The sequence below is a fragment of the Octopus bimaculoides genome, chromosome 24 (genome assembly GCF_046866305.1).
Source record: "Octopus bimaculoides isolate indiv1 chromosome 24, ASM4686630v1, whole genome shotgun sequence".
Classification (NCBI taxonomy): Eukaryota; Metazoa; Mollusca; class Cephalopoda; order Octopoda; family Octopodidae; genus Octopus; species Octopus bimaculoides.
In genome coordinates this window covers 35,103,763-35,123,236 of record NC_142951.1, presented here as the reverse complement: position 1 = coordinate 35,123,236, position 19,474 = coordinate 35,103,763, and the positions used below count along the sequence as shown (strand labels likewise).

The 19,474-nt window shown below is 39.4% G+C and overlaps 2 protein-coding genes and 1 non-coding gene across 5 annotated transcripts; all 3 read right to left on the bottom strand.

Moving 5' to 3' along the window:
• Nucleotides 1-1,743: 1,743 nt before the first annotated feature.
• Nucleotides 1,744-18,408, bottom strand: LOC106869071 (alpha-ketoglutarate-dependent dioxygenase alkB homolog 4). Of its 3 annotated transcripts, XM_014914593.3 has the most exons (4): nt 18,223-18,357; nt 16,724-16,821; nt 8,267-8,476; nt 1,744-2,338 (listed from the first exon to the last, which is right to left on the bottom strand). In XM_014914593.3, the coding sequence occupies exons 2-4, from the start codon at nt 16,742-16,744 to the stop codon at nt 1,820-1,822; spliced, it is 750 nt and encodes a 249-aa protein (XP_014770079.2). In that variant the 5' UTR covers nt 16,745-16,821; nt 18,223-18,357; the 3' UTR covers nt 1,744-1,819. The 3 variants fall into 3 exon arrangements, with proteins under 3 accessions (XP_014770079.2, XP_014770078.2, XP_014770077.2); XM_014914592.3 differs by lacking the exons at nt 16,724-16,821; nt 18,223-18,357 and adding an exon at nt 12,498-12,653; XM_014914591.3 differs by lacking the exon at nt 16,724-16,821 and having other exon boundaries at nt 1,747-2,338; nt 18,223-18,408.
• On the bottom strand, nt 5,641-7,101 carry LOC106869070 (PC-esterase domain-containing protein 1B-like). The gene has a single exon (XM_014914590.3). It carries the CDS (start codon nt 6,905-6,907, stop codon nt 5,777-5,779), a length of 1,131 nt encoding a protein of 376 aa, XP_014770076.1. The 5' UTR covers nt 6,908-7,101; the 3' UTR covers nt 5,641-5,776.
• On the bottom strand, nt 11,885-11,954 carry LOC128250857 (small nucleolar RNA SNORD2). The gene has a single exon (XR_008266827.1). It is a non-coding gene; the product is annotated as a small nucleolar RNA SNORD2 (small nucleolar RNA).
• Nucleotides 18,409-19,474: the final 1,066 nt, after the last annotated feature.

The window sequence follows — 19,474 nt, the reverse complement described above, 5'->3', positions numbered from 1 at the left end:
GGCGTGTGTGGCGTGTGTATATGCAAATAAGCCTCTGTGTGTGTGTGTGTGAACAAATATATGTACGAATGAAGGTATTTTAGAAATATCTCAGTATATATATATATATATATATATATATATATATATATACTTCTATATTTATACATACATACATACACACACACACACACACACATACATACATACATACATACACAGGTTCATACACTCGTAGTGCATGCAATCAAACATGCGTACATACATATAGATATACACAGCAGCAGCAGTGAAACTGAGCACTGAACACGTTATTTGGGAGTAAGTTCTGTATTGGAGTATTTTGTTATAACCTTAAGTTTCCTCTTTCCATTATTGCAATTTTCAAATGCTTTGCATGAAAAGTCTTAGTGAGATCGTCTACATTTTGGATTTGGCTACGTGCACTAGCGTGGCAGGGAGTGCGGGACGGTCCCCCACTCCGGGCGGCACTTTTAAAGAGACAGCACTTTCTATAGGCTATTGCTACAGACAATATGTGCTTTTTATGGGGTACGGAGGCGGCAAAAGAAAGGGACGCCTCGGGCGGCACACACTCCAGTTACGCAAGTGGCTACGTGGGATTTACGAATGCACCCAGACAGGCAAGCACATACACACACTTTAGTTTACGGACAAACTCTACAAATAAAAACTACATACATACATACATATGCGCAGGTGTGACTGTGTGGTTCTCATTGGTTTATTTCATGTTTGTGTGTGTGTGTCTGTCTGTCTGTTTGCGTGTGTCTGTGTGCGTGCGTGCTATCCTTTTATCTATTTTTGTCATTGTTTCGCTCTGTCTTATTTCTCTTATGGATAGGATGTGATCTATTGCTAACGCTTTTATTGGTCAGTTTCTACTGTTTTGCTAGAATGTTGACTGTGGTTGTCGTATCATTTGCCAATTCATTGTTTAAACGTTTTCACCGAACGACTTCGCTGTTCGTTATATAAGTACCGCTTTATTGTTTTCAATATTCCTGTAGGTTAAATTATGGTTCAGTGATTGTTCTATTTCTGATATCCTTCCTTAATACTTTTCGTTCTGATCTTCTATATCTGCTTCTTCTTGTCTTGGTTCGGTTGTTTCATATCCTGTTTATCTGAGTGTTTCACTTGTTGCAGAAGCTGCTTACCGAAGTTGTTTGGTTATGGTTCGCTGCTAACTTGTTACGGTTCGCAGGTTTCGTAAGCTGTTATTGCTGAAGTTATTTTGTACCTATGTAAACTTATCTGCACGCATACATGCATACACACACACACACACACACACACATATATATATATATATATACATATATGTATACATACATATATATGTATATACACACACACACACACACATATATATATATATATATATATATATACACGCGCGTTTGCATAAATATTTGCTAATGCTCAGATAATACACAAATACATACACGCACAAACATCATTTAGAAAACCCGGGAGCGGGAAGGGGGGGAGGTGATGAGCTGGTGAACGGATGAAAAAAAATGAGGCTGACGGTAACTAAAAAGCGGCGGACGTAAAGCGTGAGGATCGCAACCCCTTTCGTCTTTTTTTTTTTTTTTTTTTTTTTTTTCTTTACAGAATCCCCCATTTTTGAGTACGGAGATTCTGATTCTGCAAAAAAAAAAGACGGCATTTTAAAATTTAAATTAAAGAAGATGTAGGAGGAGGAGGAGGACGACGACGACGACGACGACGACAATAACAACAACACTTTTTTCGATCTTTTACTATTTACAACCTAATGTATTAGCGTCATTTATTAACATAATCCTCTTCGTCACCGATCTGAAGTTTCAGCGACAGAAATTCCTTGGAAAGTAAGGGCTGTCCGTATAAGTTGATCCCCAATATCGGAATGGGGCCCCCCTGGCAGGAAGTCGACAGTAGGTTCCCGGAAGGTCATCGCAAGTCGGCGTGATTCAATGTCTTGTCTGTGTATGGCGTGTTTCCATTGGTATCGTGCCGGGCCGTAGACGACGATTAGCGAGCGGCGCGGCAGCGGAACGCGAACCGCGATCCCAGGGTTCGTCTCCAGGCTCATGCTGAGGTAGGTGTCGCTGAGGAGGTTGACAGTCACCAGGCGTTCACCCCAGATCCAGAAATCGTCGAAGTGGGCATCGATGGCAGCTCCCCTCGACGGTTCGTACTCAAGATTGCAAAGCTCAACAGGAACGAAACCGGACAACTCTGGTATGGAAGCGAAACGGTCGACGAGAAACTTGCTGAAGCTTGGAAGACCCGTGAACGCTGAACACTTCACCTTCTGCTTTTTGAAATTCACTTTTGGACCATAATCCTGAAATAGAGGGAAAACATCATCATCATCATCATTATTATTATTATTATTATTATTATTAAGGCGGCGAGCTGGAAGAATCGTTAGCACACCGGACGAAATGCTTAACAGCATTTCGTCCGGTGTGCTAACGATTCTTAACAGCATTTCGTCCGACTTTACTGGGGGTCGATGTAATCGACTTCCCTCAAAACTAGTGGTCTTGTGGCAAAATTTGAAACCATTAAGTTCAAATACTGCCGAGGTCAACTTTGCCTTATATCGGCCAAAACCCGATCCCTCAAAATAGCCGGCCTTTTGCTAGAGACCAATAGTAATGGCAGCGGTGGTGGTGGTGGTGGTGTTGGTGATGGTGGTGCTGCAGGTATTAGTAATAGTAGGAGGAGGACGACGACGACGATGAAGGTAGTGGTGGCGAACGGGGTGTAAAGAAAAGCTATCTACTAAATAACCCAGATCAATAAATCACTCAACACCACCTCCACTCGCGGCCAACACCACCTCCACTCGCGGCCAACACCACCTCCACTCGCGGCCAACACCACCTCCACTCGCGGCCAACACCACCTCCACTCGCGGCCAACACCACCTCCACTCGCGGCCAACACCACCTCCACTCGCGGCCATCACCACCTCCACTCGTGGCCATCACCACCACCTGGTGGGTGCGGTTTGTTGACAGGAAAGCGTTTCACAAACAAAAGACCATCTCCAGGTCAGTACTTACTTCACCTGTCTTCACACACACACACACATATATATATATATACAAATACATCGTATATACACACACATACGACAGTCTTCCACAGTTTCCGTCTACCAAATTCACTTGCAACACATTGGTCGGCCCCGAGCTAATAGAAGACACTTGCTGCGTTCTAGGACTGAACCTAAAACCAAGTGGTTACAAAGCCAGCTTCTTAACCACGTTGCCATATTTGCGATCCTCTGTGTGTGTGTGTGTTTTGATGATGATGATGATGATGATGATGATGAGGGCATCTGAAGCAAAAACACGTGTCCATAAAGACACCAAAATAAGGAGACCACTACAAAAACGTTTGACCTGCTAGAAATAACAGCGAACTTTCCCCTCAGACGACTACTCTCTTGAAAACGGAAGAAACGGGAATGCGTACAAAATTAAATAAACAAATGATAAAACAAACCAAAACCTATAAACAAAAGACGGCGGGGTCAGAGCTAAACATGACCATAAATCTTGTCTGTAAGGGTTGACCTCCTGATCAACAATAATACACACGCGCACACATACACACATATATACACACACACCCAATATAGAATAGGCTTTACCGCCAACGTCACCCCCACCAGATAACTTCCAACTATCAGCACCACGGAGACATCTCCAGCACCAACACCGGCCTCCTCTGCCTCCTCTGCCCCCAACCACCACCGACGCCAAACTGCCACCACAGGCTCCTTCACCCAACCCTCCCCCATCACACCACCACCACCAGCAACAACAACTACCGCCGTCATAACCACCAGACTATCTCTGGTCAGTTTGTTTTTGTCCAGTAAGATTCACCCCACCCCACCTCCACCAGACTGTTGTTGTTCATTCTGGGATGATCATTACTGATCCATTAGTCACGCTTCAATGATTTTATTTTTTGTCGGCTGTCTACAGAAACACCAGCATCGCCACCACTACTAACGTCCAACATACCACCACCACCATCACAACACACACACACACCGTGTGCCAAATATTCATTGTGGGCCTCAACACCTGAACCTGCGGCCCGCGGGTCTTCCTGAATGATAGGCCTAACGAACAATTATCTTCAATTTCTTTAGTAGTGCGGCCCTCCGGATGATAAGTCATGTCTCATGCGGCCCGTTTCTTGGCCTTTCCCACTTGCTCTTCACGGAGGTTAATCCAACTAGAAATAGTAGCCAAATCTCCGTCATTATCTTAAGAGAAATAAAGTGAAGGAAGGGTATACTAAGATAATAGAGTCAAACAGAAAAAAATACTGGATGGCCACGACTGAACTGTCGAAGTCCTACTCGTAAATAACTCGTGTGAAGCGATAGAATTTAGATTTGTATATACATGTGTGTGTGTGAGAGAGAAAAGTTCAGCAGCGATAGAGACAACTGTTACAGAACACACATGAGATCAAATACCGCCCGACTGTTTTTAACATTAATTTCATTTTAAAAGTTTCGGTTTCGCAAACATTTAATGTACTCTCAGTCAATTCAGATGTCTGTTCCAGATTTCTCTAAATAAACGGGTCGGTCATGGATAGAACGGCTTTAATTGTTAGGTCAGACCTGAGACTAAACAATAATACCGAAGTGAAGGTGGTTGCCCTGCCTACAATTTTATAACAACGTAATATATAAACACAAACACGTATATATACATATATTTATACTCAAATCTACGTATATACACATGACTTTGGACAATAGACATACAAATGGACTGATTTTATTCATGAAATGCCTCGACAAATTTGCAAACATTTCGTATTTGAAATTTAACAACACACAAACATTACGTGTCTATGTGGTATAACTACAGTTTAGTGCCCCGCCGACTTATGTTCCTCGTAACTTTATGAAAAAGATTTTTGGCGGAGGTAAATAATACGCACACCACCCGTTACTTTCGAAAACACCTCTGCAAAACTTCGCTAAAAATGTATTTTTCAGAAAGTTATAAAGAAACAAATTTGTGGGGGACACCAAAGTAGTTCTGCCTTATACACGCGTATATATTTACAAACAAGACATATACGCACGTGCGTATATTGTATGTATACACAAATAAATCTTGTCCGCTGTTTTCAATCTCCATGTGCATTACCGGTGGGAAAGGCATAAATGCCACAGTTCACAGCCCGATAGCTCACTACTATCAACTGAAATGGATATCACAAAATATAAACAACAGCCTTTGCAGAAAAGACACACAATATTTACTATTATTTCTGTAATACCTTTATTGTGAAACTTTCAAAAAAATTCTTAAACGACATTCCAGTCGTAGAAATTAGTAAAAAAAAATGGAATTAGTGCCAATTGTTTTTGATGTGGTTTTAAAGGCAAAATAGTGAGGTGGGGCGAGTGATAATTATGACAAACACAACAGTAGTTCACACTTGTAACTACAGAAATATTTATGGATGTTTAATTTGTATCCAACTTTGTCACCGGTACGTAATTGTTCAACATTATTATTGTTCCATTATTATTTTCAGGATTCAATAGTTTTTTTTTGTTTGTTTTTGTTTTGTTTTGTTTTTATGTGAAAAAAATATTTTAGCTTTTTCCTTATTTTTGGTTTTGTTTTTCTTTACGAAAATAAAAATTAAATGTTAAAATAAAAGTGTTGTATATGATATAAACTGTAAGAAGTTTTCAAATGAAGTAAAAGATAGCAAAAAAAAAAACTTATGTGGTTTCGCTTTTTCGTTTTTTGGATCGTTTTGAGCGTCTGTTGGTGGAGTTTAAACGCTTGCATCTTCTCATGTGCAACACTTTCTGCTTGGATTTCGACACAAGACTCATCGAGGCGTGCAATCTCCTCCCCCTTCGTCCATACAGTATATCGTCGTGCATTCGCCGATATGTGACATGCTCGCTCACTTCACGGAAGCTGCTAATTAAAGTGCTCATTCTCTGGTTGTCTTTGCCGAATCCTGTAAAGATTGAACCCAAATAGGGATGGATGCATGGGAATGCATCGCCGCTTCCGGACGCCTTCGTGCTGTCCAGTCGACACGGGTGGAATTGGGGAGGCACGCGGCCTGGTAAAGGAATCCCCCAAGCTTCAGAAACGTGTGTGAAAAGGAGATTGCTGATGCGGCGGTGAGCCGTCATGTCCCAGTGAATTCCATCTTTACTCAATCTGTGCCTGTGGTAGCGAAGAAAGTAGTGCAGGTCGAGAAAATCAAACGGGTAGTCCTTGATAAGGTTGTAGACAAATTCGTTAGCTGCTAGTATATCTGTGGGGAGTCTCTGTTTCTGGGAGCGGGCTTTCGATCCGAAGAAACCACCGTACGCATCTGTAGAGACTGGTAAGGTACTGTTCCATATGACTAGACAGCTGGGTTTGAGCGTCTTCAAGAGTGAGTCGAATAGAATTTTAAGTTTCTCTTTGTAGGCTGGCCAACCGTTCGCGCCATAGCGACTCAAGTCCCACAGACAGGAGTTCATTATTAAAATGTCAGGAGGAATTTTTTTGAGGTCGTCCAGAATTTCTTCAACTTTTTTGTTAAAACATCGAGTTACAAAATAAAATCGTATAAAATATGAGTCGTTCCGATACTGCCTGACTTCACAATAATCAATACCGTTTGTCATACCGTTTTGACAGCCGCCTTTCAATAAAGTGTCTCCACTGAATGACAGTTCGCCTTTTACTCTCATGTCGCCGTCAGTCAAATAAAAATTATTTCCTCTGTCACTTAACATTGACACAATGTCTTTGTAAATGGCTCGCTGGATAGAGTCGCCAATAATGACCAAAAATTTCTCGCTAAGAAGTCGTTTAATATCATGGCTTAAAAATATGTCAGCCATTTTTCTCAATTGGTATCTCTGTAGAATTACAGAAAAGTTTTAAAAAGGGTTATTTTTCGTTTTCTTTGCCCTTAATTTTGTGAAAATATTATTGAATTTGTTTAAACTTTTGTCTGCTGCAGTTTGAAAGGTTCACCAAAAAAAATTAAAATTTTTTCAAAAAAATCGATTGTTACGTCGTCAAGTAAAGAGTTTAAAGTGTTTTCAGAAAATGTCAGTTGAGACAAGAGACGTCATCTGTGACCAATCAGACAACAGACGTTAATTGACCAATGAAAAACGTGGATTTGAATCGCTAAAAAGGCGTCGCTCAGTGACACACATATACACACGTACAAGAGAGTTGTCTCCCTTGCAGAGTTACTTCCCTTCGCTAACTGGCATAACAAAGGAAGAAGGGCAATCCTATGTGGTTCGTTGCTGAGCTGTTAGAAATAGCAGTCACATATACTTTAAATCACATGCAACTATTTTAAAAACGAAGGACACGTTAAATAATAGTCCTGGAAAGTCTTTGATATCAGGCCTGCTTCAGAATTGACCAGTGACTAAAACCAACGAGGGGAATCTTTTATGGATACTCAGCCAAACTACAAGAAATAGAAGCCAAAAATTATAATCTACTGTCTTAGAAAAAGAAGATTGCTTTTGATAACGTAATCTGGGACACACTAAACCTTGAGGGGGAAAAAAGAAGAGATGGTGACAACTGGAAAGTCTTTGATATGCCTGCTTTGGAATCGACCTAAGATTAAACAACTATATTTAAACCAAGCCTCGAAGTAGTTCCGAGAAAAGCTAGAAATAGCAGCCAAACCTCTCTGACTTTAGATTCCTACAAAGGATACATGCAACTTTGTTTTCTCATAACTTCTAGAAAAAATGAATATTTTTTAATGAAATTTCCTACAAATAAGCTTCAAAGCGTGTAGATCCCGGTTACGTTGGAATTTGTGTTGAAAAGTTTTTCCGAATGTGGGGGTGAGGAGTTTCGGAAAATGCACACGAGTCGACTTTGTCTCCTCATAACTTTCAGAAAAATGGGTATCTTTTTACGAAATTTTCTACAAGAGTGAATGTGTGGTAAGAAACTTGCTTCCTAACCACATGGTCCTGGGTTCAGTCCCACTGCGTGGCACCTTGAGCAAGTGTCCTCCGCTATAGCCTCATGCCGACCAAAGCCTTGTGAGGCTTTGACCAACAGATGTTCAGATTGGACAACAAATGCATCAATATTGTCTCTTTGAGAAAAGGGGCAGCAAAGATCACACACCCATCCTGCCACCCCTCCAATCCCGGCTACTTTATAAGAAAAAAAAAACAAAAAACAAAACATCAAAATGGTACAATTAAACGTACCTGCTTCCTCCGACCTGATTGGGAATCTACGAATGGAGACAGGTCAATCTGTTTGGTCAGGAATTCCTCCTCTTCAGCACTGATAAACTCTTCTTTCAAGAAGATCCCAGGATACTCCATTGATGCTCCTTCATGATCCGGGTGTTGTTTCCGTTGCTGCTGCTCTGCCCAAGCTTTCTGACATTTGTTACAATACAGATAGGTTGTGATCTACAAATATACATACATTTATTCATAAGTACACATGCACACACACACACATATTTACACATAAAGAGATAGATAAATACATAAGTATATTACACACACACACACACGGGTTGGATGGTTTGACTGGGATCAGGGAAGCCAGGAGGCTGCAACAGACCCCAATCTGATCTGTAGAAACACTGCCAGACCAGATTGAGGCCTGGTACAGCCTCCTGGCTTCCCAGACCCCAGTCGAACTGTCCAACCCATGCCAACATGGAAAACGGACGTTAAACGATGATGATGATGATGATATATTTATAAATAAAATATAAGGATAAAATCTATATATGATTTTATCAAGTAGCCAGCATGCAAAACCGATTAAGGAAAAATAAATACAAAATATATAATTTATTTCCTTATATATAAAATACATTATTATATCAAGGGCTACTACTATAAGTAAAGCCACATGCTATAAGTGTACTCTAAAATCAAACTACTTCAACAAATATCCACACACACTGAATTCGAGGGAATGAACATAGGAGAAATACTTTTAAAAAAGGTTTAGTCGTATATCATTAATGATTTCATGGGCAGCACGTATAACATGCTCTCCACTCATCAATATGAACATAACCAGGAAAATATAAATATAAACATCTATACATAATGGCCGTGCCCCAGCATGGCCACAGCTCATGAGCTGAAACTAGATAAAATGAAAATGAAATACCATGTGAACACATGGAATTTCTATGTTCATTCCCTCGAATTCAGTGCGTAGAGGCCCCTTACAGGGTGTGGCTTTACTTATAGTATAATAGCTCTTGATATAATAATAATAATAAATACTATATATATATATATATATATTTATATATATACATAATATAGATCATCATCCTCATCATTTAACATCCATTTCTCTTACTGGCATGGTTTGGACAGTTAAACAGGAGCTGACCTGCTGAAGAGCTACCCAGGTTCCTTGTCTGTTTTGGGTGGGTTTCTACAGCTGGATGCCCTTCCTAACACCAACATGCTTTTATGCAGCACCAGCACGGGTGTGTTTATGTAACACCAACGTGGCTGGTGCATTTTATGTGGTACCAGCACTTTATAAATATATTATATGTGCATGTATACACAACACTGAGATGAGAGAAATACAGGAGAAGTTAGCAGTAAGAAATACTCCAGATATGTATCCAGGATAATGACCAGTTACATAGAATCTGCCTATCAAACAAAGAGGTACTCGTGAAATGCAGTCAGTGAGTTCACCTCATGTTCATAGGAAATCCCTGTTGTCTAGGAAACCTTAATTAGGGGAGAGTAAATACTCTCTATGTTGGTTCCTGTACAGAAACCTTGGTCTGAGATGGGAAGGATCCAGGGATTTCAGACAGAGTAAGAAAGAAGGGTTTTGGGAGTTAGAAATATGTATGGTGGAATTGACCTTAAATCCACTGTGGAACTGACCTTAAATCCACTGTATGGTCATCCGTTGGAGTGGTAAGGATCACCTGGTCCTCCTAAAGACTGATTGATCACTTGGACATTGACTCTGATTAAAATGAAGAAGAGTTGTGCACCATCAACCTCACTCACTCTTCCATGACCATCTTCCATCCAGTGGCAAGACCAGGTCAAGACGACTGAGGATGAAGAAATATGCAGGGGATGATCAAGTTGCCTCATTTTGTTCTCTGCACCCCACAATGCGTTACTGTGGTCACCTTCTCCTCCATTGAGCTATAAAGGGATTTTTTTTTTCTTCAGTCTTAATATTCATAGGTGGGAAAGCTCTAATAAGCTAATTAAACCATATCTGGGACCCTGATAGGTGCCACTACTCTGGGTGAGAATAGACCCGGGAACAATAGTAGAAAACCCTGGAAATCCTGACCAAGTCCCCACAACCAGATACGGTTGAAAGTCAAGAAACTCAGGACTCGACCAATAAATTCATACAAAATACACAAAGAAGAACAATACAAACAAATTGAATTATTTATATAAAAGAATGCACATGTTGTTGTTGATTGTGACAAGTGTGAGAAGCAAGATGGAGTGTTTACAGACGTCAGTCACCATGGCAATTGCTATTTAGCAAATGGATAATCTGGTTTTATACAGTTACCTCCCTTCAATTACATCAAACACATTAAGGATACCAATGCTTCGCAACCATTGTCTGACTTGCTAGAAATAACAGCCAAAGATTTATGAAATCACTCCTTACTCTTGCAAAAATGGTGATACGTAAGGTGACAGTAGATAATATAGTATTATGTAGATCAGTAATTCTCAATCGTGTTTTGTCGTTAAAATTTGGGTATTAAAATTTTCACAAAACTTTAAAATCTCCACAGGTTCAGTTAAACAGAAAAGATCCCCCATTGGTTTCAACAATGACCAGTTAGTTGGTCGATCAACTAAGAACATACTTGTCGGGGGACCATGCTTGGGGTGTTCTACATACATGTAGGTCTGTGTTTGTCCCCCCCCACCCCACCCCAACATCGCTTGACAACCGATGCTGGTGTGTTTACATCCCCGTAACTTAGAGGTTCGGCAAAAGAGACCGATAGAATAAGTACTAGGCTTACAAAGAATAAGTCCTGGGGTCGATTTTCTCGACTAAAAGGCGGTGTTCCAGCATGGCCGCAGTCAAATGACTGAAACAAGTAAAAGAGTAAAAAGAATAAGAGTATATGTACATATGTATATGTGTGTCTTTGTGTGTGTTTGTCCCCCACACCACTACTTGACGAGTGGTGTTGGTGTGTACACGTCCCCATGACTTAGCGGTTCGGCAAAATGGATCGATGGAATAACTTCTAGACTTAACAAGAAAATAAGTCCTGAGGTCGATTTAAAGCCTTGTGAGTGGATTTGGTAGACAGAAACTGAAAGAAACCCATCAAGCGCGCGCGTGTGTGTCCACCACCATCACTGCATGGTAACCGGTGTTGGTGTGTTTACGTCCCCCTAATTTAGCGGTTCGGCCAAATAGACCAACAGAAAAAATACCGGGCTTTAAAAAAAGAAATGTCCTGGGATCGATTTATTCAACTAAAAATTCTTGAAGGCGGTGCCCCAGCATGGCCACAATCAAATGATTGGAACATGTAAAAGATAGAAAGCCTTCAGTTTTATTACAAAATTCTTTTTAGCTTTGACGAGTGGAAACGAAGACATTCCAGCCGTGAACATCCCGTCTTTGAATGAGAGAGACTATATTTTCTGAGATTTGGCTACGGTTACCCTTAAGACTGCTGTAATTATCGTACTAGCATCTAAGATTCGCTTATTTAAATATTGAATCGACCTGAAGAGTCTCTGTTAGGTTTTGAAAGGGTCAGAACGGAAACATCACGAAATCCACATCAATATATAAAAATTAGGGTTCGCTAAAGATGTTCAGTTAAAGAAATATCCTCAAATGACTTTTGGTCCCGAAAGATGATTAGGCATCATTACATCCTCAGCACAATTCGAACCCTCACCCATAAAAGGAGAAAATAATCCAGGACGCTAACCCACACGCCCACAACACATCACTCCCAAATACAATCCTACATAACGTATTTATTTCTACATACATTAGCTGTTGTATATAAATTATAACCGAGTTTTTGTTTATGTGTTTACATATAACTAGATATGTAAATGCATATTTATTTATCTATTTTTTATATTATTAACGTTCGGCAATGTCCCGATACCACGTGGGTGTACAAAGCTTTGTTTTTTTCTTTTTCGCTTATTTTCGGAAATGTTTTGGAAAGAAGGAATTTAGAAATACGAAAATTACAATTCTGAAAAAGAACATTTTATTTCAGAACTTCAATACTGATCGCTTACAATAATTATCCACTTTCAATTAATGCATACACACACACACATATATATATATATATATATATATATATATATATATATATCACAGATTTTAGAAGGCGTGATTACGATGTATACGTTTCTATACGCTATGTCTGCGAGTGTATAAATATATATACATACATACGTATAGATAGATGACGACAAACTCAGGTGTGTATGTGTACATAATCATGTTTAAGGCAGGTGAAATCAGGATTTAAAATTATTTCTCGAACAAACTAGAAGAAAACTGTTGGCGAAATGATGTGATATTTCACTTCCGCTGGACCGAAACCGAACACTGTCCGGTTTGGAATTAATCGTTATTGCATCTTATAAAGGAATAACAATACTGTAACATCGTAGTCGTCATCTATGTTCTTTCTAAGTCTAAGACCTGACAATTATTTAAATATTCTTTGGTAAGGAGAATTGTCGGGAATAATGGATACATAAAACGGTGGCTTAACGTTTCAGTAATATAGCAGTACAAGGATCAGAAATTTGTATTGGGACGAGTATATGTATAGATTTGTGTGTGTGTGTGAAGGATCGGTTTTGGCAGCATTATGGATCCCTGGGCAAATCAACGCAATGGGCCCTTACAGTATGAATTTATTGACAAGCGAGCCGCAGAATACATAGGTCAGAAGTTGGCCCCTTGACTTATGTATGTGTGTGTGCGCGTAGCGAGCATGTATGATTAGGGAGAATTTTATAACTGAAATTATTCAGTCCACCATCCTGTCTCTCTCTCACTACAATCATAACAACAACAACCAATATATTAACCATCACTACTACCACCACCACTGCCACCATTAGCAACACCTCTACGACAACCAGTACATTAACAACCACAACCGCCACCACTACTACTATTAACTTTCACAACAACTACAATAACAAAAGTGAACATGGTAAAGACAAATAAGCAAAGTAAGGACACTGAATGATTCAAATAGCAGATTGCTAATTAACAACAACAACTACTACTACTAAAGACTTATCTTGTCATTTACTGTACACAACAACAACAACAACAGGTGCCATTTGCACTGGTTGTTGTGGCTACGGTGTAATGGTGTCTGGTCTTTTAGTTCAACAAAGAATATACACCAATGTGTACACATACATATATTCATATATGTGTGCGTGCGTGTATACATGTGTGTGTATGTGTATGTATATATATATATATATATATATATATATATATATATAAGAGAGAGAGAGAGAGAGATAATTAAGCAGACAAACAGGTAAAATGCAGAGGGCAAGCAAAGCACAAGGAGACCATTCTTTTTCATGAGCCAATGACTGGAGATCAGGGGAAGTTTGGCACACTATCAACCTATATGTAAGGAATATATGCCACCTGTATACACACACACACACACACACAGGCGCATGCATGCACACTAACATAACCTAATCCAATAAACATGCACAGACATACAATACTCACCACACAATACATAGTCTATTCTCACATACACGTACAATAGAAACCTATTCACAAATGCATACACACACACACACATAACTTACGACTATTCTAGTTTTATATATATTTAACCATATCTCACACACACACACACACAATTACTTCCATATATGGAGAAAATAATGTAGTTCTCAGGGAGATTCAGCATGACACAGAGTGTAACAAGGCTGGCCCTTTTGAATTACAGGTACAACTCATTTTTGTCAGCTGAGTGGACTGTGGCAATGTAAGACAGTCTTACATTGCTCAAGGACACAATGCACCCTTGGGAAATGAACTCACACCCTTGCGATCATCAGCCAATCACCCTAACCACTAAGCCATACACCTTCTTCAATAAATCCGGACTCTACAAAATCTACCGAGTAACTCTTCATTTTAATGTTAAATTGCTTTAATTATAATTTGACATGAAAAGGTAACGAGCTGGAAGAATGATTAGCAAGCCAGAGACAACGGTTAGCAGCATCTCGCCTGCCTTGAGGTTCTGAGTTCAAATTCTGTTATGGTTGACTTTGCCTTTCATCCTTTTCGAGTAAACGACTAGCTCCGATCCTCCCCTTCACACATCCCCCACACCTCAAAAATTTCAGGAGTTGTGCCTGTGGTAGAAAGGATTATTATTATTATTATCATTAATATTATTATTATATAAGATGAAATGGCAGAATCATTAGAACGCCGACTGGAGAAGATGCTTTATAGCTTTTTGCCTGTCTTAATGTTCTGAGTTCAAATTCTGACAAGGCTGACTTTGCCTTCCATCCTTTCAGGGTCGGTGGAATCAATACCAGTCAAGCACTGGGGTCAACTTAACCCCTCCCCTAAATGTGCATACATACATACATATATATATATACATACACACATATATATACACACACACACACATATATATATGTACACGTACACACATATACAATAGCACTAAAGCAAGATTTGAACTCACAAACCTTGTGTAATCCAACACATTTGCCCAATGAGCCATTTAATTTCAGAAGATGCCAATTAAGCACTACTAATTACATTAATTAACTCAGTCTTCTATTCAAATTGCAAGCATCAGAATTAAACAGGTCAAGGTGTTCCATTGACACCATTCGACAATTGAGTGGTGGGGAGTATGAAGGGTGGTGTGAGGAAGAAGGGGAGGAGGATTTTTTAACCAGTCATTTTCTCCTCCTCTTCCTTTGCCTCTCTTTCTCAGCCACCTCTTCTCCCTTCTCTTTCCAATTCAGTTTCCTTTCTTTCTCTTCAATTACATCATTGCCTCACACTGCCACCATGACTACCATCAAACTGACACCCTTCAACTCATATCTCATTCATTAATCTCCACTAATCTTCTATAAAATATGGATTAATGATGTTCTGAATAATCCAGTCTGTATTTCAAACTTGTGGGTGTGTACATATGAATGTGTGTGTGTGTGTATATATATATATATGTATACATGTGTATATGTATATATACATACACACACATATAGGTGTGACTGTGTAGTAAGAAGTTTGCTTCCCAACCAAATTGTTCCGCATTCATTACCGTTTTTTTTAAACCTTGGTATTTATTTTGTCAGTCTCTTTTGCAAAGATGCTAAGTTACAGAGTCACACACAAACCAACACCAGTTGTCAAGCAGTGGTGGGGGACAAACCCATACACAATGACACACACATACACATAACCTGTTCAAAAATGATATAGGATCACAACAAACAGAATGGAAAATATACACAATAGAACTTCACTAAGCCTTCCTCAATTATCATCCAAAGGACCATAACAACTTCATGCCATTAACGATAATATATATATATATGTGCGGGTGGCACATAAAAGACACCATTTCGAGCGTGGCCGTTTTCGTGCGGGTGACACGTAAAAGCACCCACTACACTCTCTGAGTGGTTGGCGTTAGGAAGGGCATCCAGCTGTAGAAACTCTGCCAAATTAGACTGGAGCCTGGTGTTGCCATCCGGTTTCACCAGTCCTCAGTCAAATCGTCCAACCCATGCTAGCATGGAAAGCGGACGTTAAACGATGATGATGATGATGATGATGATGATATATATATATATATATATATATATATATATAATATAATATAGGATACAATCTTTATAAGAATTTATCAAGTAGTCAGCGTGAAAAAACCCCATAAGGAAAAAACCCCATATATATATATATTTTTTTTCTTATTTGTTTCAGTCATTTGATTGCGGCCATGCTGGAGCACCACCTTTTAATCGAGCAAATCGACCCCGAGACTTATTTTTTGTAAGCCTAGTACTTATTCTAATGGTCACTTTTTGCCGAACTGCTAAGTTACAAGGACGTAAACACACCAGCATCAGTTGTCTAGCAATGGTGGGGGGACAATCACAGACACACAAACATACAAATATATATATATATATATAGATATATGTAGGGCTTCTTCCAGTTTCCGACTACCAAATCCACTCACAAAGCTTTGGTCAGCCCGAGGCTATAGTAGAAGACACTTGCCCAAGGTGCCACGCAGTGGGACTGAACCCAGGACCATGTGGTTGATAAGCAACCTACTTACCACACAGCCACTCCTGCACCTATATATATCATCATCATCATCGTTTAACGTCCGCTTTCTATGCTGGCATGGGTTGGACGATTTTACTGAGGACTGGCAAACCAGATGGCTGCACCAGGCTCCAATCTGATCTGGCAGAGTTTCTACACCTGGATGCACTTCCTAACGCCCACCACTCAGTTTCTTTCTACTAAATCCACTTGCAAGGCTTTGGTTGACCTGGTACTATTGTAAAAGACACGTGGTATACAGTGGGACTGAACCGGGAACCATATGTATATCTCATCATCACCATTTGATGTCTATTTTCCATGTTGACGGCATCGGTTGGATGGCTCGGCAGGATCTGTCAGTTCTGAGGATTCCTTCTCTACTTCAGGATGGTTTCTACTGTAAGTGTCATACAAAGGAAGAAAAAAAAGACATTCAGTGACTGATGTTGTTAGGAAGGACATCTAGCTGTTGAAATCATGCCAAAGCAGACATTGCATCTCAAAGCAATCCTCTAGATTGTCAGATCTTGTCAAACTGACCAATTCATGTCAGCAAGGAACATGGATATTAAATGATGATGGTGGTGGTGGCGCTGGTGAGCTCACACATTCTAAGGAATTTCGAGTAATTATAGACTTAATTACCCTCTATATTCTATGGTGTCCAAGGTAAATTGTTTTAAAACAAAAGTAATCTTCAAGGAATGAAAGAATTTCAGCACAAGATTACATGTGTATTCTGTTTTCTTCATTAATGTCAGATTTTAATTAAAACAGTTGCCTAATTAACGCTCACACTATCAATGATACTAGCATCAATTAGGGGCAGGTTACAATGACAGAGCCTTCCTTGGTTAACATACACAGAACTAAATAATGTCTGTCAACAATACGATGCTCTACCGATTCGAGTCTGTCAAACCTCATACTTGTCTTTAAAATAGATCAATCTAAAAAGTAAGGGGGGGGGGAGCAAATGTCATACATTTGTTTGTTCGAGTGTGTGTATGAGAGAGAGAGAGAGAGAGAGAGAGAGAGAGTTGGCTGGATCGAATTCGGTATTTCGCAAAGAGTTTATTTTATCGAACCCGGAAGTATAAAAGATAAACTCGATCTCGGTAGGAATCGAACTGAGAACGCAGAGGTTCACCACAAAATACGGTAACACATTTTATCCGTCGTTCTACCGATTCTGTTATTCCATTAATTACATGTTGTAATTTTTACGATCTAGTGATAAGACAGGGAGAAGCGCCCGTTAAGCCTTTTGATGGGTTTTGAGACTGAATAGGAGTTGAAAAACAAAAAGATAGTTATCTCCACAGGAAACATGGCCCAAATACTTGCCAGAGAGTGGGATTCTACTAAAAGAACCCAACATATGACAACAGGTATAGTCTTACTCGTCAGGCTTCTACACCGTTTCCGTCTTCCCAGTTATATAAACCCTTATATTTATCTACATATCAATTTATATTTTATTTTGTTCGCATTTATAATCGTTTCTTTCGTTTTTCATTCAAGAAAAATCGTGTTTGTCCGAGAGAGACGTGGCATTTGAGTAAACCTAGTGGGACTTCGTCCACTAACCTTCGGGAGGAGGAATAAAGACTTCGAAAACGAAATGTAAGCGGATGGAATGAAATACTCAAAGACACTTAACCCGGCTCTAAATTCTGTCCATCAATTCGATGTTTTTAACAAATAATAAATAACAAAACGGCGACGGCCGACACGCGGTTTGAACCAGGCACCTTGCTGGAGCCGTTTTCTGAATTGTAGGAATGTTTGTGTTTACCTGGAGCTTCTCATGTGCGACTGTTGTATTCTTGGAAGAATATTCGCATAATAAACAAGATCGGATTCCTTTACAAGAACATCGCTTCTCATCTGCCTTCATTTTACGGCTGAAACTCGAGACGTAAGAATCGGTTGTTTTGGTAAAGGCGGTGTTTATTGAATTTACTCCCTATTGTACAGAAATAACCACCGGAATAACGGAGTTTATATATAAATATATGTGTGTCAAGCCTAATTTTGTTTTTCTACATTATTACCTTCATATTAGCTTACCTTGGATTTCTTTTAAAGCCACTCTTGACCCGTGGACCTAGTCCTGGGTGAAGAATTCGGACTAAGTTCAAATTCATTTGAGCACTACTGCGAGTTTTCAAAACTGAGCATAACTAGCTCTCGCCTAATATCCAACATTAACCGTATATATATATATATGTGTGTGTGTGTGTATATATATATATATATATATATATATATATATATATATATATATATATGCGTGTGTGTGTATCAAGTTATATTTAGGCTTATATGTATGTGTGTGTGTGTAGGTATATAGACACACTTATATATATTTGTGTACACACACACATCTCTGTGTATGATCCAATTAAGAAAACTAGAGTTTTTGCATAGTTTTAATGACCAGTTAAAAGTGTGTGTTTGTGTGTGTGTTGATTTCTGACACACATCCAAACATTTTAGGAGTCAGGAAGAGATGTTCATAAGCTTCCAACCCCAGTTTTTAATTCATTCCCTCAACTATCAGAGGTGGGGTGGGGGATTTCAGTAAAATCTGGATTCGAATATTTATGAGAGGTGACGAAATATCACCAGGAAGTTTTATCTGTCGACAACGTTTCCACTAATTCACCGCCGGCCTGATGTATTGATTAAATATATTTAAATATCGATTCCTTACATCGGCTGAATGCCACAAATTACGGCGGAAGAGGGGATTAGTTGATTATTTGGTCTTTAGTACTTGGCCGGTAATTATATATTTTAATCGACCTCAGAAAGACGAAGAGCTGGATTTGTATGTAAAGTAACGTAATTAAATACTGGAAGGTATTTTCTCCGACCCTGATTCTATCTAGATTTAAATATAAAGGTGTGTGTGTTTAAATATAGTTCACAGACCCCTATCGAATCTGAAATATTTATCGGTCGAGACTTGTCTTTGAGAGTTACCTCCCCTACTATCTTCCCTGCCCCCCCCCCCCCCCTCGTCTCCCGACTAGTTTATTGTT

Excerpts from the sequence above, each read along its gene's own strand:
- LOC106869070 (XM_014914590.3), bottom strand. The coding sequence starts at position 6,907 with ATGGCTGACATATTTTTAAGCCATGATATTAAACGACTTCTTAGCGAG.
- LOC106869071 (XM_014914591.3), bottom strand. The coding sequence starts at position 18,324 with ATGAAGGCAGATGAGAAGCGATGTTCTTGTAAAGGAATCCGATCTTGT. Across the intron at positions 8,477-18,222 it reads TCGCACATGAGAAGCTCCAG|ATCACAACCTATCTGTATTG; the intron begins GTAAACACAAAC and ends GTATATTTGTAG. Across the intron at positions 2,339-8,266 it reads AATCAGGTCGGAGGAAGCAG|GATTATGGTCCAAAAGTGAA; the intron begins GTACGTTTAATT and ends CCTCTATTTCAG.